Consider the following 22383-nt stretch of genomic DNA (forward strand, 5'->3'; position numbering starts at 1 on the left):
GGAGATTAGTATAATCAAAGCAAGCCTATAACTATCTTTGAAAAGTATTCTTAGGACAATTACTACATTCTGTGTATATTAGCACATCTGAGTACATAGAAATATTTTATTTTTAATTCTATTTTTATCAGTGTTTTTTCACATTACATCTATTCCGTATACATTGTTCGCAGGTTAGAAATGCAGTTTCTGAAATTCTATATCATATCCTAGCTATATGTTAAACCAGGTATTGTATAAAACATAAGTACATTTTAAGGAGTCTAATCTAAAGTCAGCTCTTTACCAAGCCAGTTCTATAATTTTCTGTTTTCATTTGCACTTAATCGCCAATTCACTCACCCTGCACTCATGGAGCCTTTACAATTATGCGAACGCTAATAGCAATAGCAACTAATGTTTACGGAGGACTTTTTGTACTAGGGACTGTCCTGAAGGCTGTGCATGTATTATCCAGTTTTGTTCATACTACAGGAGATCCATATTGTCACATTCATGTATATTAAACAATTCTGATTTACTTTCAGTTGCTGGTCCAAAGCCAAAACGCCCGAACTCCTGAGCTATGACTACTTGCACCTCGCTTCCAGTCACTTTGCCTTTTCCGCTCCCTCTCTGCACCCTCCTCTCTAGAAGAGCCACGAGGGCTCCTCCCCCTCCTTCTTGCCGCTTCGCTTTGGGAACCATGGCGACCAACGCTTTTCCGGCTTCTTTTTCCCTGGCAATCCCGCGAGCACCAAGTTAGAGGACCCACTATGTAACCACTCGTATACTGCCTAGTAACAGTGCCTGAGGAGGAAAGCGCGCCAAGCGAGGGGGCGTGGCCACAGAGCTGTCGCGCCCTCGCGTAACGGCTTTGTAGCGTCCTGACTGGGCGGAGCCTTACCAGTCGGCTCGGGCAGAGTAGCGATCGGCGCCCAAGCGCGCGGTTTCTTACTCTTCACCTCAGACAGGGCAAACTAGCTTTTGGGAGCGAAGAGAGTACGCAGGTATCCCACAATGGCGGGTGAGTTAGGTCAGCCGCAGGCCGGCCCGTCACATGCTGGGCTCGATTGGCCGAACCCTGAGAGAAATCGGGCTGGGGTCCCGGGAGGTGTGATCCGTAAGGTCGGTTCCTCAGGGCACAGGTCCTGGATTCAAAAGACTCTTGAGCAAATAACGGACTCACCTCGTCAGTGGGTCACCCCCTCGGAGGTGGTGCCTGTCGCTGTTTTGGCCGTCCAGAGGTACCTGTTAGAGGACGAGCCACGCGACGTGGAACCTAAACCTCCGCTTTACTGCTATGATGTGACAATTTCGGACGGGGTGTACCAGGAGAAGTGCTACCTAGACCCCAGACTGAATTTTCTCGTATATAAAAATATTCTCAAAGTTGGCATAGAAATGAGAATTTCCAGAGTCTCGTGTATTTACAACGAGAGAAGATTAGGCCAGGGGATCCTGTGCATAGATGACGTCCACTGTGGAGAGTCCCTAGACGCTATTTCTTTAGAAACTCCCTTCAGAAATAGTGCGCACCGGGAGATACCGGAGAGGCCTTTAATGGGCGGGAAGAGTCATTACCTGGCCCTCTGGAATAACGAAGATCCGTACGGAGATATCTGGCTAAACAACAAGTACCCTGAGGAGCACAACTTCGACAGTAAGTAATTGGAGGGGACGACGGAGGGGTTAAAAAATAGTTTTCAGGACCTTATTTTAATGGAAAAGGAAACGAAGGGGCTTTGGTAGTGTTAATTATAAGCCGGGAGTGGTAGTAGACAAGTTTTGATGAATGACGGAGAGATTCTCGCTTAAAGAAATTTACACAGCTCGTGTCTTGGTTTGATTGTAAAAGCGGCCATTCAGGAAGTGTCTGAATACATCTTAAACTTAATCTGGCGAATGTAGTGATGTTGCGGTCAGTATTCCTCGTGTGTTCGTTATAGGCTTGACTATAGTGGAATTAATCTTAGTTTTATTCCTATTCCAGTCATGGAAGTAGTATTTTCTGTGTTGGTTGGAGAGGGTATAGATTTGAATTCGGCATAAAAGTTGTAACTATTTGTGGTTTTGCCTGTTTTAACCTTCATTCAAAAAAGGATGTTCTGTGATTTATTCCTTAGTAATTTACATTTAATGAAACTCCGTTTTGTATATATTTGAGTGTAGAAGTTATGTAAATATCGTTTTTCGAATGTGTAATTTTGTGGGAAGGCTTCGAATTCTCAATTTGTGTTTCTTATTACGTACCACGGACAATACTGATATGAGAAGTTCGATTCTTCTGTGTCAGAAGTAGGAAGTTAACCCGACAATGCTAACTCGTTTGTCAGCAACTGCTCTAAAATATATTTTATCTATAAGAGGTGAAAGTAAAGGGAATGATAGTACCATAGGTGTGTACGTGTGTGGAATGGGAAATAAATAAAGTGCAAAAAAGAAAATAAAAGTCCTTGAGCGAGAAAGATGATGATTTTCTACATTTACTGCTTTTCAGGTTTTTTTTTTTTAAGTTGCAGTCATAGTGCTAGATCGTAGGTCATCTTACTATGACGTGTAACAGCAACAGACTTGAAAGTGAAAAGATAACTGGGACGAAAACATGCAATTAAAGCAATATTCCAATTATAAGGGAAAGATGTAGAAATGTGTCGCCAAGGATGATTTAAATAACTTAAGCTTTAAAAGCAAGATACTCATTTCAGGGACGAAAAAAATGTAATGATTTTTTTATCTCAAGCATGGAATAAGGCAGTGGTGCATTACTACTCTAAGTGCTGATCATTTTTTTAGAACTGAATATACAAGTGAAAAATTGGTGCTCTAGAAGAATTGAGAGGAATAATAATTTGTAAAAGTATATTTCATTTTTCTGATTATGAAAGTAATATCTATTCATTATGGAAACCATATTTTTATTACAAAAGACAGTATCCATGTGCTAAAAAATTCAAACTATATTTTAAAGTATATTGTATTAAAAGTGTAAGTCCCAAATATAGTAAAGTGCTGATGACAAAGTCTAGAAGACGATATAATGATATTCTTTCAGATTGGCTGTACGTTTGAAATTTTTAATAATAAAATGTTGAGGTGGAGTAAAAACACCCTTCTTACTCCTCATATGACTTCAGCTTTCCTCTCAAAACTCCAAACTGTCAGCATTTTGTTGTGTAATTTTGGAGAAAAAATGAATTTTGTTAAATTGCATTGTTTGCCACTTGCACTTCTCTGAAGCATTTTTAAGTACATATATTTATACACTCCATGGTATAGTTGTGCCATGATTTATATAATCATGCCCATGTGAATGGGTAATTTATAATTTTAGGCAGTTTCTGTTTTTTTCTCTTTTAGATACAGTGCTGAACATCATTAGGATATACCCATATTTGTTCACTGTGTTCAAATATTTCTGTTGAATGGATGGACTGAAGTGAAATTGCTGGGTTAAAGAGTTATTTGAATTTTTAAATTAAATGGATCTTGACAAAGCAGCTCTTGAAAAGTTTGTACTAATTTACATTCACACCAGCATATATACGAGAGTGCCCGTTTCATGCTATTATTTTTAAATTATATCTTTAGGCTTTTTCTAATTAATTTGTGGTAATATATTACTACTCTAAGTGTTGGCTTTCTTTGCTGATGGGTATTAAGTTTTTGTCTGTTGTATACTGCAAATTATTTTCTCCCACTCGGTCCCTTTTCGCTTCACTTTGTGGTGCTATTTTGTGCTTTTAATACTTTTCTATCAGGTATAATGTACACACAGTACAATAGAAAAGTCTTCAAAATACAGAGAGATATAGATATAGATATATCTGTGTAACCGTCCTTTCAGATCAAGTTATAGAGCATTCCAAGCACCCTAAAAGTTTCCCTCTCCTGGTTCAATACACTACTCCAATAGTATCTCAGAGACAGCTTTTTAAAATGGAAGTTAGATCGTGCCACTCTCGTGCTTAAATCCCTCTAGTGGCTCCCCCATTGCACGTGGAGGAAAATCCAGACCTCCTAGGGGCGTCCACGTGGCCCTGGAGCGGTTGGCAAACTCTTTCCGTAAAGAGCCAGAGAGCTAGTAAATCTTTTTGTTTGCCAAGCCTAGGGCTTCTGCCTCAGCTATTCAACTTTTCCTTTGTATATGGAAAGCAGCCACAGAAAACGTAAATGAATGGGTTTGGTTGTGTTCAAAATAGAACTTTATTTACAAAAACAGGCAGCAGGCCGCATTTGGCGCAAGGGCCATAGTTTGCGGACCCCTGTCCGGCAGGATGCGCTTCTGCGCATCCCTAACAGCTCTCCTCTAACCGCTCTCCTCTGCCTTTTCTTTTCAGTGATACCAGCCGCTTGTTTAGTTGTTAAACCTCCAAGCTCTGTCCTGCCCCAGGTCCTTTGCTCCTGCTTTTTCTTCTTTATGGAAAGTTCCTTCTCATCCTCAGATTTCAGCTCAAATATATAAAAATATTAGAAAATGAATATTTAAATATGTATTCCCTCCCCATTTCTTATTACCTCACCGTGCAAATTCCTTTCTTAGAATTTGTAACACCCTGAAATTGTTTTTTTCTCGTCTCATTAGTTTATAAGATCCACATCCACGAGGGCAAGCACTTTTTTTTTCATTGCTATGGGCCATTTCCCCTATACTCAGAACAGTGCCTGGCACATAGAAAGCATTCAGTGTGTTTATTGAATAAAGTAATGAATGAAATAAATTATATTGATGCATTTCCTAATGTTGAACCACTTTTGTTTCTACTGGGTCATGCTTGTTATTTTTACATCTGTATATTCGAGTGAATTTGGTCTGTAAGTTTTGTTGTTTTTTAGGAGGGTACTATTTCAGTTCAATTTTGATATCAGGTTAATTAATATTAGCCTAGTAAGATGAGTTAGGAAGCTTGCTTACATGTTTTTCTGTACTTACAGAAATCATGTGTTCACTGAAGGTTTGGAAGAATTTACCCCCTAAAACTATTTGAACCCGAGGCCTTGGGCCAGGACTGGGAGTTGGGAGTATGATTCCTTTTCAGTTTCTTGAAAAAGTGGTGAAAGTTCTTCTTGAGTCCATTTATGAGATTTGATATTTCACTAGGAAATCTCATTTCACCGAGATCTCAAAGTTGTGCATAATAGTCTATATTTTTGAATCTCTGTCTTTTACACTTCTAATGTTTGTGTCATCATCCTTTTTCATGATCAGCCTTGCTAGAGGTTTGTCTACTGTTTTGGTATTCAAAGAAACAACTTTTAGCTTTATTTTTAGGAAGTCTGTATGGGGGAGAAGTTTTTACTTTATTTCTGCTGTCATCTTTACCTCCTTTTACTTCCTTTGTTCATATATATATATATATTTTTGGTACTGCCTTCTTGAGTGGACTGTTTGGTTCATGCGTTTCCTTGTTAATTTCTTCCAAAAGCTTTAAAAACTCTGAAATATCCCATGGGTACTGCTCTAGGTTTTGAAGTGCAGAGATTTCATTGTTACTCATATTTTCTGATTTTGAATTTGAGTTCCTCTTTACCCCCAAGAGTTTAGAAAAAGCTTACTAATTAGATATGAAGTTCCTTATTATACTAAGTTTTTAAATTTTAATTAAAAATTTTAAATCTATTTTTTTGCCTATTTCTCTGCCGGGAATATTGGCTTCTCTTTATGGTGGTTTTGTTCATTTCTCCTTATATTTCTAAAAGTTTTTGATTTAGATGCTTCTATAATGTGTAAAGTTTCATAACTTCTTAATATCTTGCTGATAGATTTTACTCTATCAATATGGAATTTATCTATTTGTCCCTTTTTGCCTCAAATTGTATTTTGATAGTACTATTTACCACTTCCACTGTCTTTTACTTATGATTTAGGGCAATGATTCTCAAAGGTGAGTGGGCATCCATATCACCTCAAAAGTGTTTCAAAATGCAGATTGCTGGTCCCCATCACCATTTTCTGATTCAGTACATACGTAGTAGGGCCCTAGAATGTGCATTTCTGATATGTTTCACTGGTGGTAATTGATGCTACTGATTTGAAGGCCACACTTTGAGAATCACTGGCCTGGTGCGTGTATCTTTGTTCATCACTTTATTTCCATTTTGTTTTAGATTTGTTTCTATAGCTAAGATTTTGCTTTTTGACCCAAACCAATTCATTGTCTTTTGAGAGATTAATATAATTAAATTAAATTTAATATAATTAATGATGTTTGTACCTGTTCTTGCAATCCTATTTTATGTTTGCCATATGCCATGCTTTTTTTTTTACTTTTTTTTACTTCTGAAGGATTAAACTTTTTTCTAGTGCTTTAGAAGTTATGTTATTGTATTTTAATATTCCTTTTTTTCTCTAAGCTTTTTTTTTTCTGTTGGGGAGAGCTAATCAGGTTTATTTATTTATTTATTTATTTATTTATTTATTTATTTATTTAATGGAGGTACTGGGGATTGAACTCAGGACCTCGTACATGCTAGGCATGCACTCTACCACTGAGCTATAACTCCCCCCCCCTTAATGCTTTAACAAAATTTAAACTTACATTTTTATGTCAATCTCCAGGGTTTTAAAGAATTTATAATATCCTCCTCCTGAACAAGACAAGATGTTTAGGAATCTACTTGGTCATGATGCAATTTGGCAAACTGCTATATTGAATTTGAAAGTATTTGGTTTAGGATTTTTGCTATCATAAATGTTTTGGATTTATAGTTTTTTCTTTTGTACTATTTCTGTCATAATTTTTAAAGATTTATCTAAGTTTATAAAATGTATACGTACAATTTCTATATTTTTACTGAGCTCTAGAACAACTTAATAGTTAAGAGAAAGAGCTATTCTTTGAAAATTGTCAAAATTTTCTTATAAAACCATGTGAACCTGGTGCAATTTTGAGAAGTCTTCATTTGTGAATTTTTCATTTTCTTGCATGGCTATTGACCTATTCCAGTTTTCTTCTGTTTTTTTTTTATGGCAAAGCTGGAAATTCATATGTTTCTAGAAGATTTATCTATTTCACTGATATTTTCACATTTAGTGATATGTAGTCATATATAATAATGTTTCAAATGTTTTTCTCTGTTTATAGTTGATCACATTCCAAACATTATATTTTTGTTTTCTTTCTTCATGATTGCACTTATCAAAGATTTACTTTATTAACTTTTCCAGGGAATTGGATTTACCAGTTATACTGTTTTCTAATTCATTATTTTCAGTTTTTATCATTATTCCTTTCTGTATTCCTTAGATTTATTCTTTTTCAGTGTATGGTCCTGGGACCCCTAGGTGTGTTTCTCCAAGATCTTTTCAGGGGATTCACAACATGAAAACTATTTTTCATAATAATGATACTAAGGCTTTATTTACCTTTTTCACTCTTATTCTCTCAAAAATATACAGTGAAGTTTTCCAGAGGCTGCATGACATGTGACATTGAAACAGATTGAATACCAAGGAAAATATGATTTATCCAGCTGTCTTCTATTAAGCTAGGCAATAAAGAGATTTGCAAAAATGTAAAACAATGCCTCTCTTCTCACTAAATTTTTGGTTTTGGAAAATACAGTCATCTTTCCAAAACTATACATTTTTATTATATATAACAAGTTTATTAGTGTTGTTTTAAAGGAATTAATGAATATTTTTATTTCTTAGTTTTACTTTATAATATGGTAAATATTGATAGATATTACCCACATAAACAAAAGCTTTTTAGGTCTTCAATAATTTATAAGAAATGTAAAGGGGTCCTGAGACCAGGAAGTTTGAGAGTCACTATTCCATTATTTGCTCAGTTTTTTACTGAGTATCTAGTTGATTTAGTTTCATTCTTTCTTTTGAAAATGAACACACTTATTTCTGTGAATTTACACAGATTCCTCATTGTCTATGTGTAACCTGTAATTTCTTTTTTGCATTTGAGAGGTATGTGTATTCTATCAAGTTTGTGAGTTAAAAACCCAATCTGGGAAAATGTTACCTGGTCAGATGTCTGATCACGGCTGACTCTCTGGACTCAGTTATAGTGGAAACAGTGGCTCTTAGAACTCTAGTTTTATAAAACCATGTAGCTCTTGAATTTATTCTGGCCAGTAAAGGAGATGTACGTACCTTCATTAATCAAGAGTGTTCCACATACATTCTAGGTAATTCAGAAGTGATCTACAATTTGTTTGACCATATAAAAGGAAATTACTTAATTATGTCAGGTCAAATATTAAGACTTGTGATCCTGGGCTAATAATGTATTGGGATAATCTGGAGGGAACTTTACATGAGATATCCTAATATTGAAAATAGTAGGGGGGTTAATGGTACAGGTATAATTATAAAATATGATTTAAACTCTTATTAAAAAGAAATTAACAAGTATAGTTTCCATGCTAAAGTTGAGTAAGTGATACATTATATAAATAAAAATGGAAGTGGAGGATGCCTCAGTGAAGTAAATATTGGAACACATACAAATTCAAGTTTTAAAAGTTGGGACTGTGGGCTATGAGAGAGTAGAATTGTGGAGAGAATTGCAGATGGAACCCTTCTTAACCCAAGGAAGAATAAAATTAGAAATACAAGTTAATCTTTTAAAGATGGTGAATAGCTTTTTAAGCAGTTTTTGAACTTGCCAGCAGGCTTGGAGATTACATTTCAAGATAAATTATATGGTATATGAAAAGGTAATAAGTGCTATTGTACAAAAGTAAAATGAGATGGAGGATAAGTAAGGGGAATCTGTTTTCAATAGCATGGTTAGGACTGACATCAATGAGAAAGTGACCTTTGAGCAAAACTTGAAGGAGAAAAGTCACTGGGGTATCGAAGAGGAAGACATTCCAGACTGAGGGAACAGCAAGTGCAAAGGCCCTGATACAGGACCATGTCTGGAATGTTTGAGAAAAATTGAACTTACTCATAGGAATTAAGGTGAGGGCAATACAGAAATATATCATGAACAATTCTATAAATTAAATATATAAATGCTTAATATAGGAAAATATTCCATGGCATTGAGTTTTTTCTTAAGGAAGCTGAGTTTCCATCCGAGTCTTCTAGGAAGTAATTACTCAGTTTGACAAGGTAGGGGACATTCTAGATAGAACAGTGTGTTAGTTAATATAGGTATTTACCTATGTTCCAGGCACAAAGTAAGTCATATATATATATATATATATATATATATATATATATATGCTATTATTATTAGAGATAACATCTATTACTAAGTTTTATATGTGAGAAGCATATAGACTGGCTTAGCTGGCGAGAAGGAGTTGCTTTGGGTATGAACTGGCTGGCATTTTTAACCAATAAAATAGACTTTTGAAATTACCACGACATATTAAGTAGGATTTTTTTCTTTTTTGTATTCTAGATACCAGAATAATTTCCCTTTCTCATCTTGAAATGATCTGGTCTAACAGAAGGACTTTTCCTGCACTGCTTGTGAGAATCTTGCATAAATCAAAACTGCGATACTATGGAAAACCCGATAAAAAGATGATTGAGCCTTACCAGGTATAAGTAATAAGATATTATATGTTAATTCAGCAGTCATAAATTATAACTTATATACCTGACTCCTAGTTAGAATAGTTTATGTTTAAATAACATTTTGTAAGTTCAATTTAATAATTTAAAAAATAAACACAAATATATATTTCAAGGTATTTTTCTATGTAGTTTCTTATACAAAAAGAAATTCTTTCTGTATTAGTGCCCTTTAGTTCCCTTGATCCAGCTGGTCTCCATCACACCTTTTTCTGTATCTTCAACTTTTTCTTCTTTACTGTGCTTTCTACACCAGCATATGAACATAGTCTAGTCTTGCATTTAAAAAAAAGAAAAAAATCTTTGACCTCAGGACTTCCCTATTCCCTCTCTCCTTCTTATTGTCAAATCTGATACTTTTATCTTGACTCTGTATGCCATATAATGCTGATTTTTGTCCCATTTTTTAACTTAACATTTTACTGTATTTCTACATGTTATCAAGACTTATTTTAGGTGTTTTATTAAGCTTTTATGATAAAAGTTACACATACTTTTAGGGAATTTGGAAAATGTGGAAATATATATAAAGCTGATAAATAATATCAACCCAAATCTTACCACTCAGAGAGAACCACTGTTAATATTAAAATGTGTTTTATTCCCTTTTTTGTATGTGTATATCATATATCTACACACATATATATCACATATATGCACATATCTATTATATCATATGTATATCATATATGCCATGTCTGTGCATATGCATATCATATATTGTATATGACCAACTTTGTCACATATCATAGTAAATTGTCTTAAAGATGCAAATTATATTGTATATAAAATTTTGTATAATATAATATTTTCTTCAGTATTTCCTCATAGCACTAAAAATTCTTCATAACTTTTCATAGTTATGGATTATATCATACTGTATCATGAATTATTCAGTGATTCCCCTATAGTTTTGCTTCCTCTTTCTTAAAATTTGAGCACCCTGTAGGTAAAACTAACAAATATGCATGTGCTTTTACTCTTTTTTTCTAGACCTTTTTGGAAGTTGCTGACAGTTCAGGCACGGTGTCAGTGATTATGTGGAATGCCCTGTGTCCTGAATGGTATAAAAGTTTGAGTGTTGGTTTAGTTCTTCTGCTTCAAGATTATTCTGTTAAAAAGAGTTATCCATTCAGGATTCAGCCTCTCCCTGTGGATCCACAGATCAGACTAATTTCTACAATGGGTTAAGTATTCAATGAATTTGTTGGATATTTGTTGGCTATTTTGTTTGTATAAATTTGCAAAGTACTATGTCAGTCAAAATCCCTTAAAAATTACTGCAGCTGTCAGAACCTGACAAACCTTTAAATTCCTTTATCCATAAAATTTTTTAAGCAATCGCTTAATAAATATATTTGCTTATTATTGCATTTATTAAGAAAAATCATCTGAGATATTTACTGTTGTAAGTGGCAGCCATAGTCAATACTCCTTTACCTCTAAACACTTCAAGAATATTTCACTCTATATTTCCTAAGAACCAGAACTTTCTATTACATGATCACAGTACAGTTATCAAAATCAGGAAATTTAAAATTGATACAATATTGTTATCTAACCTATAGTCAATATTCAAATGTTGCCAATTGCTGTAATCTTGAAAGGGCTTGTCCTAATTAGCGCCTAATTAGTATTGACATCTTGGCATCACCCTAAATATTTTCGGAGCATTAGAATTAACATATTAAGTGATTGCTTTCAGATGTGGACATGATTATTTTTTGCATTTCCACTTTTCAAAATTGTAGGGCACATCACTCAACAATTTTAAGTATTGTTTTGGTTTGTCATAGTTTTGTACTGGACCTGTATTTCCAGGTATTCTAAAGTCCCTAGGTGATCCATTAAGCTTAATTACATAAAGAATGTTCAGATACTGTAGCCTCTGTTCATTGTTTCCTTAAGTATATGCTTATTTAGGAAAATCTCATATGATTTTTTATTAAAATCTTAAGCATTTGGTAAATGTCAATTATATCTTGCTGGATGAACAAGTAGTTACTTAAAACATAGTTTGGTATGATTAGTCCATTATCTCATTAGTCTTTATTATAGAAAGGTGAGAAATTAAACTGATATTGGTGCTGGAACTTAATTAAGAAAATATAGTAAAAGTTAACAAGATGAAGCTGATTTAAGACATGTATTATTATGTCTACCAATTTATAAATTCTTTCCCACAACCAAGTATATCCAGGTGACAAAATTGCTTTAGTAAAAATTGAGACATTCTTTGTCAATAACACATAAGATAAATGACTTTGTTGATGTCACATAATAAATCACTGGCAGAGGAAAAGAAAGAAAAATACCATATGATATCGCTTATATGTGGAGTCTAAATAAAAGGACACAAATGAACTTATCTATAAAACAGAAACAGGCTCACAGACATAGAGAACAAACCTATGGTTACCAGGGGCTAGCGGAGGTGGGAAAGGGAAAAAAAAGTCACCTGCATAGTGAAAATCAAAGCCTAGTTTTCCTGATACCTAACCTATTGTTCTTTTCACTAAATACACTGTTTTCTGGTAGAGCGAGAGTTAATATAAATCACAGTTTTTACATGGCTGTGGACAAATCTAGAAATGTGTCTGTACTAATAGCTGCTTCTAAACCTTAAAAACATATGGAAAGTAGGACAATCGACAGCATGTGGTCAGTAGATAAACAGCCATTAAAACATAATGGTGAAACTGAATTGAGCTCTATGCTACCTCTGCTACATAGAATTACAGGGCCAGATTGTCATAATGGAAACTTTTTAAGATATGAGAGGCTATTTACACTTTCAAGTGAATAATTGCAAATGCAGAAATCATTTTAAAAATGGAAGCCTTGATGAGAAAATATTCAAAATGTACCTTTTAGTCTATAGAGCAATTTTACGTATCCATGTTAACATCAGTCTCCATTTTATTTCATACCTTTTCGATAAGTAATAGAATTTTTCCCCCCTTTATCAGGGGTCAGAAAGCTATTTTTATTAAAAGCCAGATAGTAAATATTATAGGATGTGTAGGTAATAGAGTCTCCGTCACAGCCACTCAGCTTTACAGAGTGAAAGCAGTCAGAGATAAAATGTAAACAAATAGGCATGACTGCATTACAATAAAACTTTATTTGCGAAAAACAGGCAGCCATTTGCAGGCCATGGTCTGTCGAGCCTACGTGTGTAAGTAGATCTCAATCCTGGTTGTACATTAGGATCACTTGGGGAGCTTTAAAGACCCATGAGCACCTCACCCTCAGAGACTCTGAATTAATTACTCTGAGGAGGAGACCAAGACATTGTGTGTCTTTAAAACTCCTCAGGTGACTCTAATGTACAGCCAGGGCTGAAAACTACTGATTAATGATCTTTAAAAATCCCAAAACTGAGTAGTGGTCTTTTGAAGGGGAAAAAGACAGTTCTGTAAATCCTGCTAGGCATAAGACATACAAAGATAAGTAATACAGAGTTCTACTCTTTTTAAATATATTTTCATTGAAGTATAGTCAGTTTACAATGTTGTGTCAATTTCTGGTGTACAGCACAATACTTCAGTCATACAGGAACATACATATATTCGTTTTCATATTCTTTTTCACCATAAGTTACTATAAGATATTGAATATAGTTCCCTGTGCTATACAGTATAAACTTGTTGTTTATCTATTTTATGTACATTAGTTAGTATCTGCAAATCTAGAACTCCCAATTTATCCCTTCCCATCCCCTTAGAGTTCTCTTAAAATCAGTCTAACGGGATAACAGATATGTAAGATGAACAAACTACAGTAAAATGAAAGACTGTTGACAGTAAACAATAAGAAAAAATGATGAACAGAAGGGGACAGAAAATGAACAGAAATGTGGTTGAGCAAAGAAAGAATGGAGACTAAGAGAATGGGTTGGATGGGAGAAAGTGTGTAAGTAAGAGTTAGGAGTAATAACAGGGGAGTTTAAATGCTATGAGAGGGTAAACGAGGAAGAGTATGTAGAGGGGGCTGGGGTTGTTCAGTAAGAAAATAATTTGTGATACTATCACTGCGTTGTAGGTATTGATGTTGGAAGGCAAACCAATGAAGTAATTTACCTTGGTTTATTTTTTCATATTTACACATGTACTTCCAAGTTATAGAAACTAAAATGTAATTTTTTAAAAGGCCAAATAAACAGAAACCTATAAAGATGACAATTCTACTGTAAAACAAAGAACATTATTTGCTGATAATGTATGGCTTTGTATATAGCCATTTTCTATATCATTCTGTCCTTTTACAAAATAGTATTCAGTTGGCATACCCCAAAAACAAACCTTTTAAAGTGTTGAGATTTTCAGACTGTAGTGAATAATACATACTGAGATAAGGATCAAGTGTTTTTGGTTTGGGGGGGGAAGGAGGTTTTTAATTAGTTCAAAATCCTAGCATTTTAGAGCTAGAAGGGACCTTGAATATAATAACTATGGCTATGAAAGTGCTTTGTAAAATGCAGACTATTTTCTAGGTGCAAGGTAATATGATACAAACTTTCCTCACTCATATATAAAGCTCATAAAGGTAAAATGGATTTTCTGGTCACCTGGATGATAATAGGAAGGATGAGAAGTCAAATTACCTTCATCCTGGTTTAATCTTTGTTTACTACATAGCAAATTCTTAGAAAAATATTACTTACTGGCATTAAAGGAAATGGAAAGCCCAGATTGTTCTATAATTTAAAGAAATTGAATCAGAGGTTTAAAATCTTCCCACAAAGAAAATACCAGGTACACATCATTTTACAGGCAAGTTCTACCAACGTTCAAGGAATATATCATTCCAAAACTATTCCAGAGATTCTCTGAATAAGAGGGCATACTCTCTCTAACTCATTCTTTGGTACCAATATAACCTCGATAATCAAAACCAAAAAAGAATAGTATGAAAGAGGAAAATTAAAGGCTAACTTCAGCCTTGAACATAGGTACAGATATTCAAAATAGAGTATTAGCAAACTGAATACAGTTATACGTAAAAAATGATCACACACTGTGACTAAGTTGCATTGTTCTCCAGCAATGCAAAGTTGGTCTTACATATGAAAATCTCGAAGTGTCACTTACCACATTAACAGACTTTAAAGAAGATAATTGTCCTCCTAATAGAGGCACAAAAGGTGCTTACTAAAATTTTACACCCATTCATACATTTAAAAAGGAAAATAGCAAGAGAAGGAGACTTCCATAACTGATGAAGGATATTTACAAAATCAAAACAAAACAACAAGCACAGCTCTTAACAGGGAAAATTTAGAAATATTCCTTTTTAAAATGGGGAACATGCATGCCTCCCACTACTACTTCTATTTAATGTTGTACTGGCTGTCCTAGCCAGTGTGAGAAGACAAAATGCATTAAAAGCGTAAGAATTTTATAATTGAAATATAGTTGACATGCGATATTATGTTACTTTCAGTGATTTGTGATTTGACATTTGCATAACTTATCACCATGATAAGTCTAGTAACCATCTGTCCCCATACAGAGTTATTAAAATATTGACCATATTCCTTATGGTATATAAGCCATCCCCTTGGCTTATTTATTTTGTAACTGGAGGTTTGTACCTCTTAACCCCCATCACCTATTTTGCTCCCAACCCCCTAGCAACTAGTGTTTTTGTTCTCTGTATCTCTATTTCATTTCGTTTGATTGCTTTGTGTTTTAGATTCCACATGTAAGTGAGATCATATGGTATTTGTCTTTCTCTGTCTGATTTATTTCACTTAATATAATGCCCTCTAGATCCATCCATGTTGTTACAAATACCAAAATTTCATTTTTTATGTCCGAGTTATATTCCATTATAAATATACACCACATCTCCTTGTCTATTCATCTATTGACAGATACTTAGGTTGCTTCCATATCTTGGCTATTGTAAATAATGCTGCAATGAACATTCGTGTGCATGTATCTTTTCAAATTAGTGTTTTTGTTTTCTTCAGGTAAATACGTAGAAGTAAATTGCTGGATATATCATATGACAGTTCTGTTTTTGATTTTCTGAGAGTCCTCCATACTGTTTTGCATAATGGTTGCACAAATTTACATTCTTACCAATATTGCACAAGGGTTCCCTTTCCTCCACATCCTTGTCAACACTTGTTATTTGTTGTCTTTTTGGTGACAGCCATTCTGAAAGGCATGAGGTGGTATCTCATTGTGGTTTTGGTTGGCATTTCCCTAATGATTAGTGATGTTGAGCATCTTTTCATGTGCCTCTTGGTCATCTGTATGTCTTCTTTGGGAAAGTGTCTATTCAGTTCCTCTGCCCATTTTTAAATTTGGTTGTTTGCTTTTTAATATTTGTATGAGTTCTTTGTATACTTTGGATATTAACCCCTTATCAGATATATATCATTTGTGAATATCTTCAACCATTCAGTAGGCTGTGTTTTCATTTTGTTAATAGTTTCTTTTGCTGTGTGAAAGCTTTTAGGTTTTTTGTTGTAGTCCCGTTTATTTTTTGTTTCCCTTGCCTGAGGAGACAGATCCAAAAATATATTGCTAAGACTGATGTCAAAGAGTGTATTGCCTATGTTTTCTTCTAGAAGTTTTTCAGTTTCAGGCCTTACATTTAAGTGTTCAATCCATTTTGAGTTCATTTTTGTATATGGTGTGAGAAAGTAGTCCAATGTGATTCTTTTGCATATAGCTGTCCATTTTCCCAACACCATTTACTGAAGAGGCTGTTTTTCCCTATTGTATTTTCTTGCCTCCTTTGTCGTGGATTAATTGACCATGTAAGCATGAGTCACCAGGGCTATATGCTCTCGGGCTGCCCCCTGTGTGAGCAGTGTGGGCCCTCCTGTTGTGACTGACTACTGTGAGTGTGTGGTAGGCAGTGCTGGCCCCTGCCTGGTTAGCTGCCAGTGCTGTCTTGTGTGGAGGCTGCTGGCTGCTGGTGAGTGGGACGGGGCCCAGGGCAGCTAGCTGAAGGGCCCAGGTAGTCCTAGACTGGTGCTGGCCACTGGTAGGTGGGGCTGGCCCCTGGGGCAGGTGGGTAGGGGGGCTGTGGGAGAGAGGAAGCACAGCTGATGCCAGCCTACTGGTGGGTGGGGCTAGGTCACCACAGGGCTGGCTGCTTGGTCTGGGAGGTTTCCAGGACTGGTGCCAACCAGCTGGTGAGGAAGCCCCTGAAGCTAATAGACTAGCGGGAGGACTCCAGATTGGCACCAGTGTCCTTGTGTTAGAAGGAGCTCCCCAGAATGGCTGCCGCCAGTGCCTATGTCCCCATGGGGAGTCCCAGTTGCCTCCTGCTTCTCTAGGAGGTTCTCCAAGATTAGAAAGTAGGCCCGAGCCAGTTTCCTCTAAAACTACTGCCTCTATAAACAAACAAACAAACAAACAAACAAATAAAACTACTGCCTCTGTGCTGGAACTAGGGGTATGTGAGATTTGCATGTGCCCTTTAAGAGTGGACTATGTTTTCTAAAGCCCTCTGGCTCTTCTGAACATAAGCCCTGCTGATTTTCAAAACCAGATTTTCTGGGGGGTCTCATTTTCCCAGTACAAGACCTCTGGGCTGGGATGCCCAGTGTGGGACTCAGACCCCTCACTCTTTGGGGAGGACCTCTGTGGTTATGATAGCCCTCCTGTTTGTGGGTCACCAACCTGGGGTTGTGGGTGCTGACTATACCACATCTCCGCCCCTCCTACTTGTCTCATTGTGGTTCCTTCTTTATGTCTTTATTTGTGGAAAATCTTTTCTGCTAGTCTTCATGTGTTTCTCTTAGTTAGTTGCTCTGTAAGTAGTTGTAATTTTAGTGTGTCTGTGGGAGAAGTTAGTTCAAGATCTTCCTACTCTGCCATGTTATCCACCCACCAAAGGATTTTAAAGAAAAACACAAAACTGCCACTACTCACAAATTAGATCTTCTATAAAGAAAATCCAGAATAACACACAGTATTAAAGATAGTAAGACACTGGCAAAGCTAGCTATAAGATTAATATATAAAAAATTGATTTAATAAATAACAGAGTTAGAAATTATAATTTTTAGAACTTTAATTACCTTGTCAAAAATAATTACAAGGTATCTAGAAATAAATTTAACAGATGATATGTAAGACCTGTTTGGAGAGGATTATAATAATTTTTGAAAGACATTGAAGAATCCCTAAATAAATGGAGAAATATCCCATGTTCCCAGGTAGGAGATTGGTCTCAATTTCATAAGTATGTCAGCTCCCCCCAAAATGATCTGTAGATTCAGTGCTGTTCATCAGATTTATTTTCCTGGAACTGACAGATTCTAAAGTTTATAAGGAGGCATATAATTATCAAGAATAGTTAAGACACTTCTGAAGAAAAAGAATAAGGGGCTGAAGAGGGAGTGAGGACTTGTCCTACAAATATCAAGGATTATTATAAAGTATAACCATGTAGCATTGGTATAGATACAGACAAACTGACCAGCAAGTCACAATACAAAGTTAAAAAAAAAACAGCCCTAGACATAAAATTTTGATATGTGACAGATGTGCTGTGCAGATCATCAAGGAAGGAAGAACCATTCAGTAAATAGTATTGAGACAATTTCATCTATAAGGAAAAAAATGACACTATATCCCTATCTCATACTATATAAAAATCAATTCCAGATATATCAAATACTTATATGTGAATGGCAAAGCTTTTAGAAGAACTTATAGAAAGTATCTGTTTGACCTTGGGATAGTGTTCAGTCTGTTTTCTGCTGTGTGCTTTATACATGTGTATATTCTTTTGTATGTATTAAATATCATATTAAAGTAACACATTTGTTTTTCAGAAATCTGCCTGAACCTTCGAGATCCTCCAACTAATATAATGATCATTCCAGAAAAGCAGGTGAAACCAGAATGGAGATTGCCAAAATTAAATTACCGCTTTATCACAAGGTAAAATAGCTTCTTGTAAAATATCTCAAATAATAATTTTCAGTGTTAGTCACTGAAACGATATATTATAATTTGCTCAAAACCTACCCCAAATTATGCTGTACCAGTTATATAAATGCAAATGTTCACAGTCATTATTGTAGAATGCTTTTTCACTACCTAAAAATACAATATCTATTTAACAATTTTGCTGTTTTAGATCAGAGCTGGATGATATGCCAGAAAATCATATCTGTGATGTTGTTGGCGTTTTAGTTTTTGTAGGAAGAGTCCAGCGGTCAAAAAAGAAGGGTAAGCTTTTGAAATTGAAAGTCATAAAAAGTATTTCAGTGAATAATTCTGTGTTCATATGTGCATAATCAGCTACCTTCATTTATTCTAATATTCTATCCATATAGAAAGCCGTGAAGATTTTTGGTCATATCGCTGGATTCACATCGCTGATGGGACTTCAGAACAACCATTTATAGTGGAACTGTTTTCTACGTCTCAACCAGAAATCTTTGAAAATATTTACCCAAGTACTCAGTTTCAATATTTTTATCATTTTAGTTTTTGAAGTGGGGCATTAACTTAAAAAAAATGATAGACTGACTGTACCTAGTAGACTTCTGTAAACTGACTTACAGAATGGCATGATATTGAGTTAGCAAATTCAAGCAGTCTGACAGCAAGTTTAAATTTTTCTATATTAATATTATAATCGATATTACAGATATTAACACCTTCTGGTTTTCTATTCAGAATTAATTTAGAATTGAAACTAGCTTTTCAGAAAACAGGTGCTCTTATCATTTCCTGTTGTTAGGATTTCAGACATAAAAGCTTAAGATTCAGTGAAACTAAAACATAGGCAGTCAATTCCCTTCGTAGTCATTTGGAAATTGACTTAGTAGACCCCATTAAAGACAATGAAGACTTTACTAATGTAAAATTAAGTGTTAGAGGATTAGAAGACTGTATAATTAAATAATGACAGTGGTAAATAGGCCATTTGAGTATTAAATTAATATTAGGTTGGTGGTATTATACTAGCTGGTCAATATTTTACTTACTTTAGTGTTAACTTTCCCCCTTGCATTCATTTATATATATAGGTATTTTTCCCACTATTTTTACTTATTTGAAGACGTTTTAGGTATGTCATATATTTTATACAAGTTAGTCTTTAGATCTATTATGATAGGAAAAGTACATTTAATACTTTTTAACAACTTCAGTGATTTTTTTCCTTTTTTTTGGATTTGTAACATAAAGCTACTTTATGAATGGGATTTTACTATTTTGCAATTGATTATATGAATGAAATTCTGATTTTAAATGCTTGCCAACATTGGGAAAATTCCCAATCTTGACTACGTGTAATTTTTTAAAACCATCAACAAGGTAGAAATTGTAGAATGTCAAGAGACCTAGAAACCATACACAGGGCGATTCTGCTACCCCTTTATTCTCTGTTGCAAGATAGTATTACACACTATTCAGATATTACTTTGTTAGGGTCCACCCTCTGCTTGTGAGATTAAGCTTTTAAAATATATATGAATGGAACTGAACATCATCCCAACTATTACGGGGGGAGAAGATAGAAAGAGAGTTTTGACCAAAGCCAAGGCATGGCTTCATGTAACTTCTTTGTGTAACTTCTCTCAGGGTATAGATAATTGGTAGTGATGACTCCTGCTGACAATTTAGATGAGTTTTATAGCCAAGTCCCTCTCTCTTTGTAGCCACTTTAAATAACAAACTGACGCAAGTTTTGAATAATTATTTTTCATAGAAATGTTGCCAAGCATGCATGTTCTATTTCTTGTGATAATGTGAATTATATATTTCTAAGAAAGGTTTGTATGGACCTTGGTAAGATTTACTCTAGTACAATAGTTGACAACAATCACAATTTATTTTCATCTTTTGACCAAGTGTGAAGGAAAAAAATCATTAAATAAATGATGAGTATTAAGGGGGCTTTAGGCCTTTGAAGAGGAACATGACCAAGGGTCTTCTGGGATAATACCAGAATCCTTTGTTAGTAAGGCAACTTTTTTACTTTTGATTAAGAAAAGTGAAGGACTCAGGGGAAATACTATTGAGTGTTTACTATATACCAGGTACTCATAGATGTTATCTCATTTTGTACTCCGAGTTACCTTTTAAAGAGTTGATGTTTTTACAAATTTACAGGTGAGAAAACAGGTACAAAGGGGTTAAGTAGTGTGCGTTGGTGGTATAGTGGTGAGCATAGCTGCCTTCCAAAGGGGTTAAATAATTTCCTGGATGTGAAACAGCTAGAAGGCCCAAATGTCTGATTTTTAACAACCATGAAATTAGAATTAGAGGTTTCTTTAATATTCCTATACCAACATCTTTAACCATGAATACTCATGTCTGTACAGTTTTTAAAATAAAAGTGATGTAAATCTAGAGAATTATTCTTATTTGAATAGATTTTCTTCATTTTCATTGCTACAAAATAAAGAACTAGTAAATGTGAGAGATAGGAAATGAATTTATAGATATTATCATGCTCTAGGGAAATATTTATTCTCAAATGAGAACTTACTGTTATTGTGAGATTACAAGAATTTATATTTATTTCTTCATTTCCTAATTTTTAAGACCATAGCTGTTTTGGTGTGCAATGAGTTAAAATTTTAAAATATTGTTGCATAAGCAAACTTTACCTAAGTAACCTGACAGTCAAAAACATTTGATAGCTTTTGAAAAAGTAGTTGAAATCTGAAGACATTATGATCTCATTTTCAGGGATGCTTTTTAGTCTATCCAGTTGGTTAGCAAGAGAAACAGAAAAGAATAGGTGATATAAGCCCTGTCATTGAGGCTTAAAGTCTAATTAAGATTAACACAAGTAAAACACTTGCATAAGCAAATTCAAATTAATACTCTGTAGCCCTGTCTGGTGGGAGGAATCAGAGTAATTCAGGGATCCATGTTAAATGGGTTTATCAGTGAAAACATCTTGGAGAAACAGCTTTTTTTCTCTGTAGGAAATAGCTGTTCACACCAAGCTGTGTGCCCAGTTAGAAAGACTCTTGCAGTCTTCAACTGTGCAGCAAGCAGTGACTTCAGTTAGGTGCAGCTGTTTTACTTTCTTAAAGGACAAGTAAGCATTAGATTCTTTATCTAACGGAAAAGGTTAAGTGTTGGATCCTTGTTACTCCAGGTGTGGTCAAAAGATGGCAGCACTGGTATCACCTAGGAGCTCATTAGAAACGGAGAATCTCAAGCCCACACTAAAACTAGTGCATCTGAATTTGCATTTTAACAATTGTCGCAGGCGATTCCTCTGTTCATTAAAGTTTGAAAAGCACTGTGTTAGATTCTGATCTTGGTTATTTCGTCTTTGAAATGCAGAAATAATTTCATAAGTGTTTTCATTTTCTACAGTGACATACTTTGTGTGTACACAGTTGAAAGTTGTCCGAAATGACGCTCAAGTACCTAAACTGCTTTACCTCACCACTACAAATGAGAGCCGAGTGTTTATTACTGGTGAGCAATTTCTTTGTATATAATTTATTGGAAATAGAATGTATCTTCTCTTCATTATGTTAACTTTTCTATTATAGCATTCAACTACAAGATAGCTTTATTTTGAACTCCTTTATCAATTTGAGAATGGTTTAACAAAGACTGTTTAGCCTATGAAATATATTGCTTCCAGATTATTACAATTAAAGCAACGATTTTGTGACTCACTGAGGAATTTTATTTATATCCTTTGGTTAACTTTAATTCTTGCTTGATGTAAGGTGGATAATTATACATTGCTTGACAGATTGAAGAATGGCAGACCTTGTATCACAATGTGGATTCAATCAACAATAGTTTTTAAATACTAAATAAAACAAAAATATACATCAAATTTTGGTCCGTGGATCTCACATTTTACCTTTTCTTTAGTGAAGTATAGTCAGTTTA

General features: G+C 34.8%; 1 protein-coding gene across 1 annotated transcript in view; it reads left to right on the forward strand.

Moving 5' to 3' along the window:
* Positions 1-899: 899 nt before the first annotated feature.
* The window catches only part of RADX (RPA1 related single stranded DNA binding protein, X-linked), a 69162-nt gene continuing 47678 nt past the window's right edge, over positions 900-22383 (forward strand). The window contains exons 1-7 of the mRNA XM_006214175.3: positions 900-1642; positions 9351-9493; positions 10520-10712; positions 18333-18441; positions 18641-18732; positions 18840-18962; positions 21850-21954. Of these exons, the coding sequence (XP_006214237.1) occupies positions 1000-1642; positions 9351-9493; positions 10520-10712; positions 18333-18441; positions 18641-18732; positions 18840-18962; positions 21850-21954 (1408 nt within the window). The 5' untranslated portion in view covers positions 900-999. The remainder of the gene's footprint in view (positions 1643-9350; positions 9494-10519; positions 10713-18332; positions 18442-18640; positions 18733-18839; positions 18963-21849; positions 21955-22383) is intronic.

The sequence above is a fragment of the Vicugna pacos genome, unplaced genomic scaffold, assembly GCF_048564905.1.
Source record: "Vicugna pacos unplaced genomic scaffold, VicPac4 scaffold_76, whole genome shotgun sequence".
NCBI lineage: Eukaryota > Metazoa > Chordata > Mammalia > Artiodactyla > Camelidae > Vicugna > Vicugna pacos.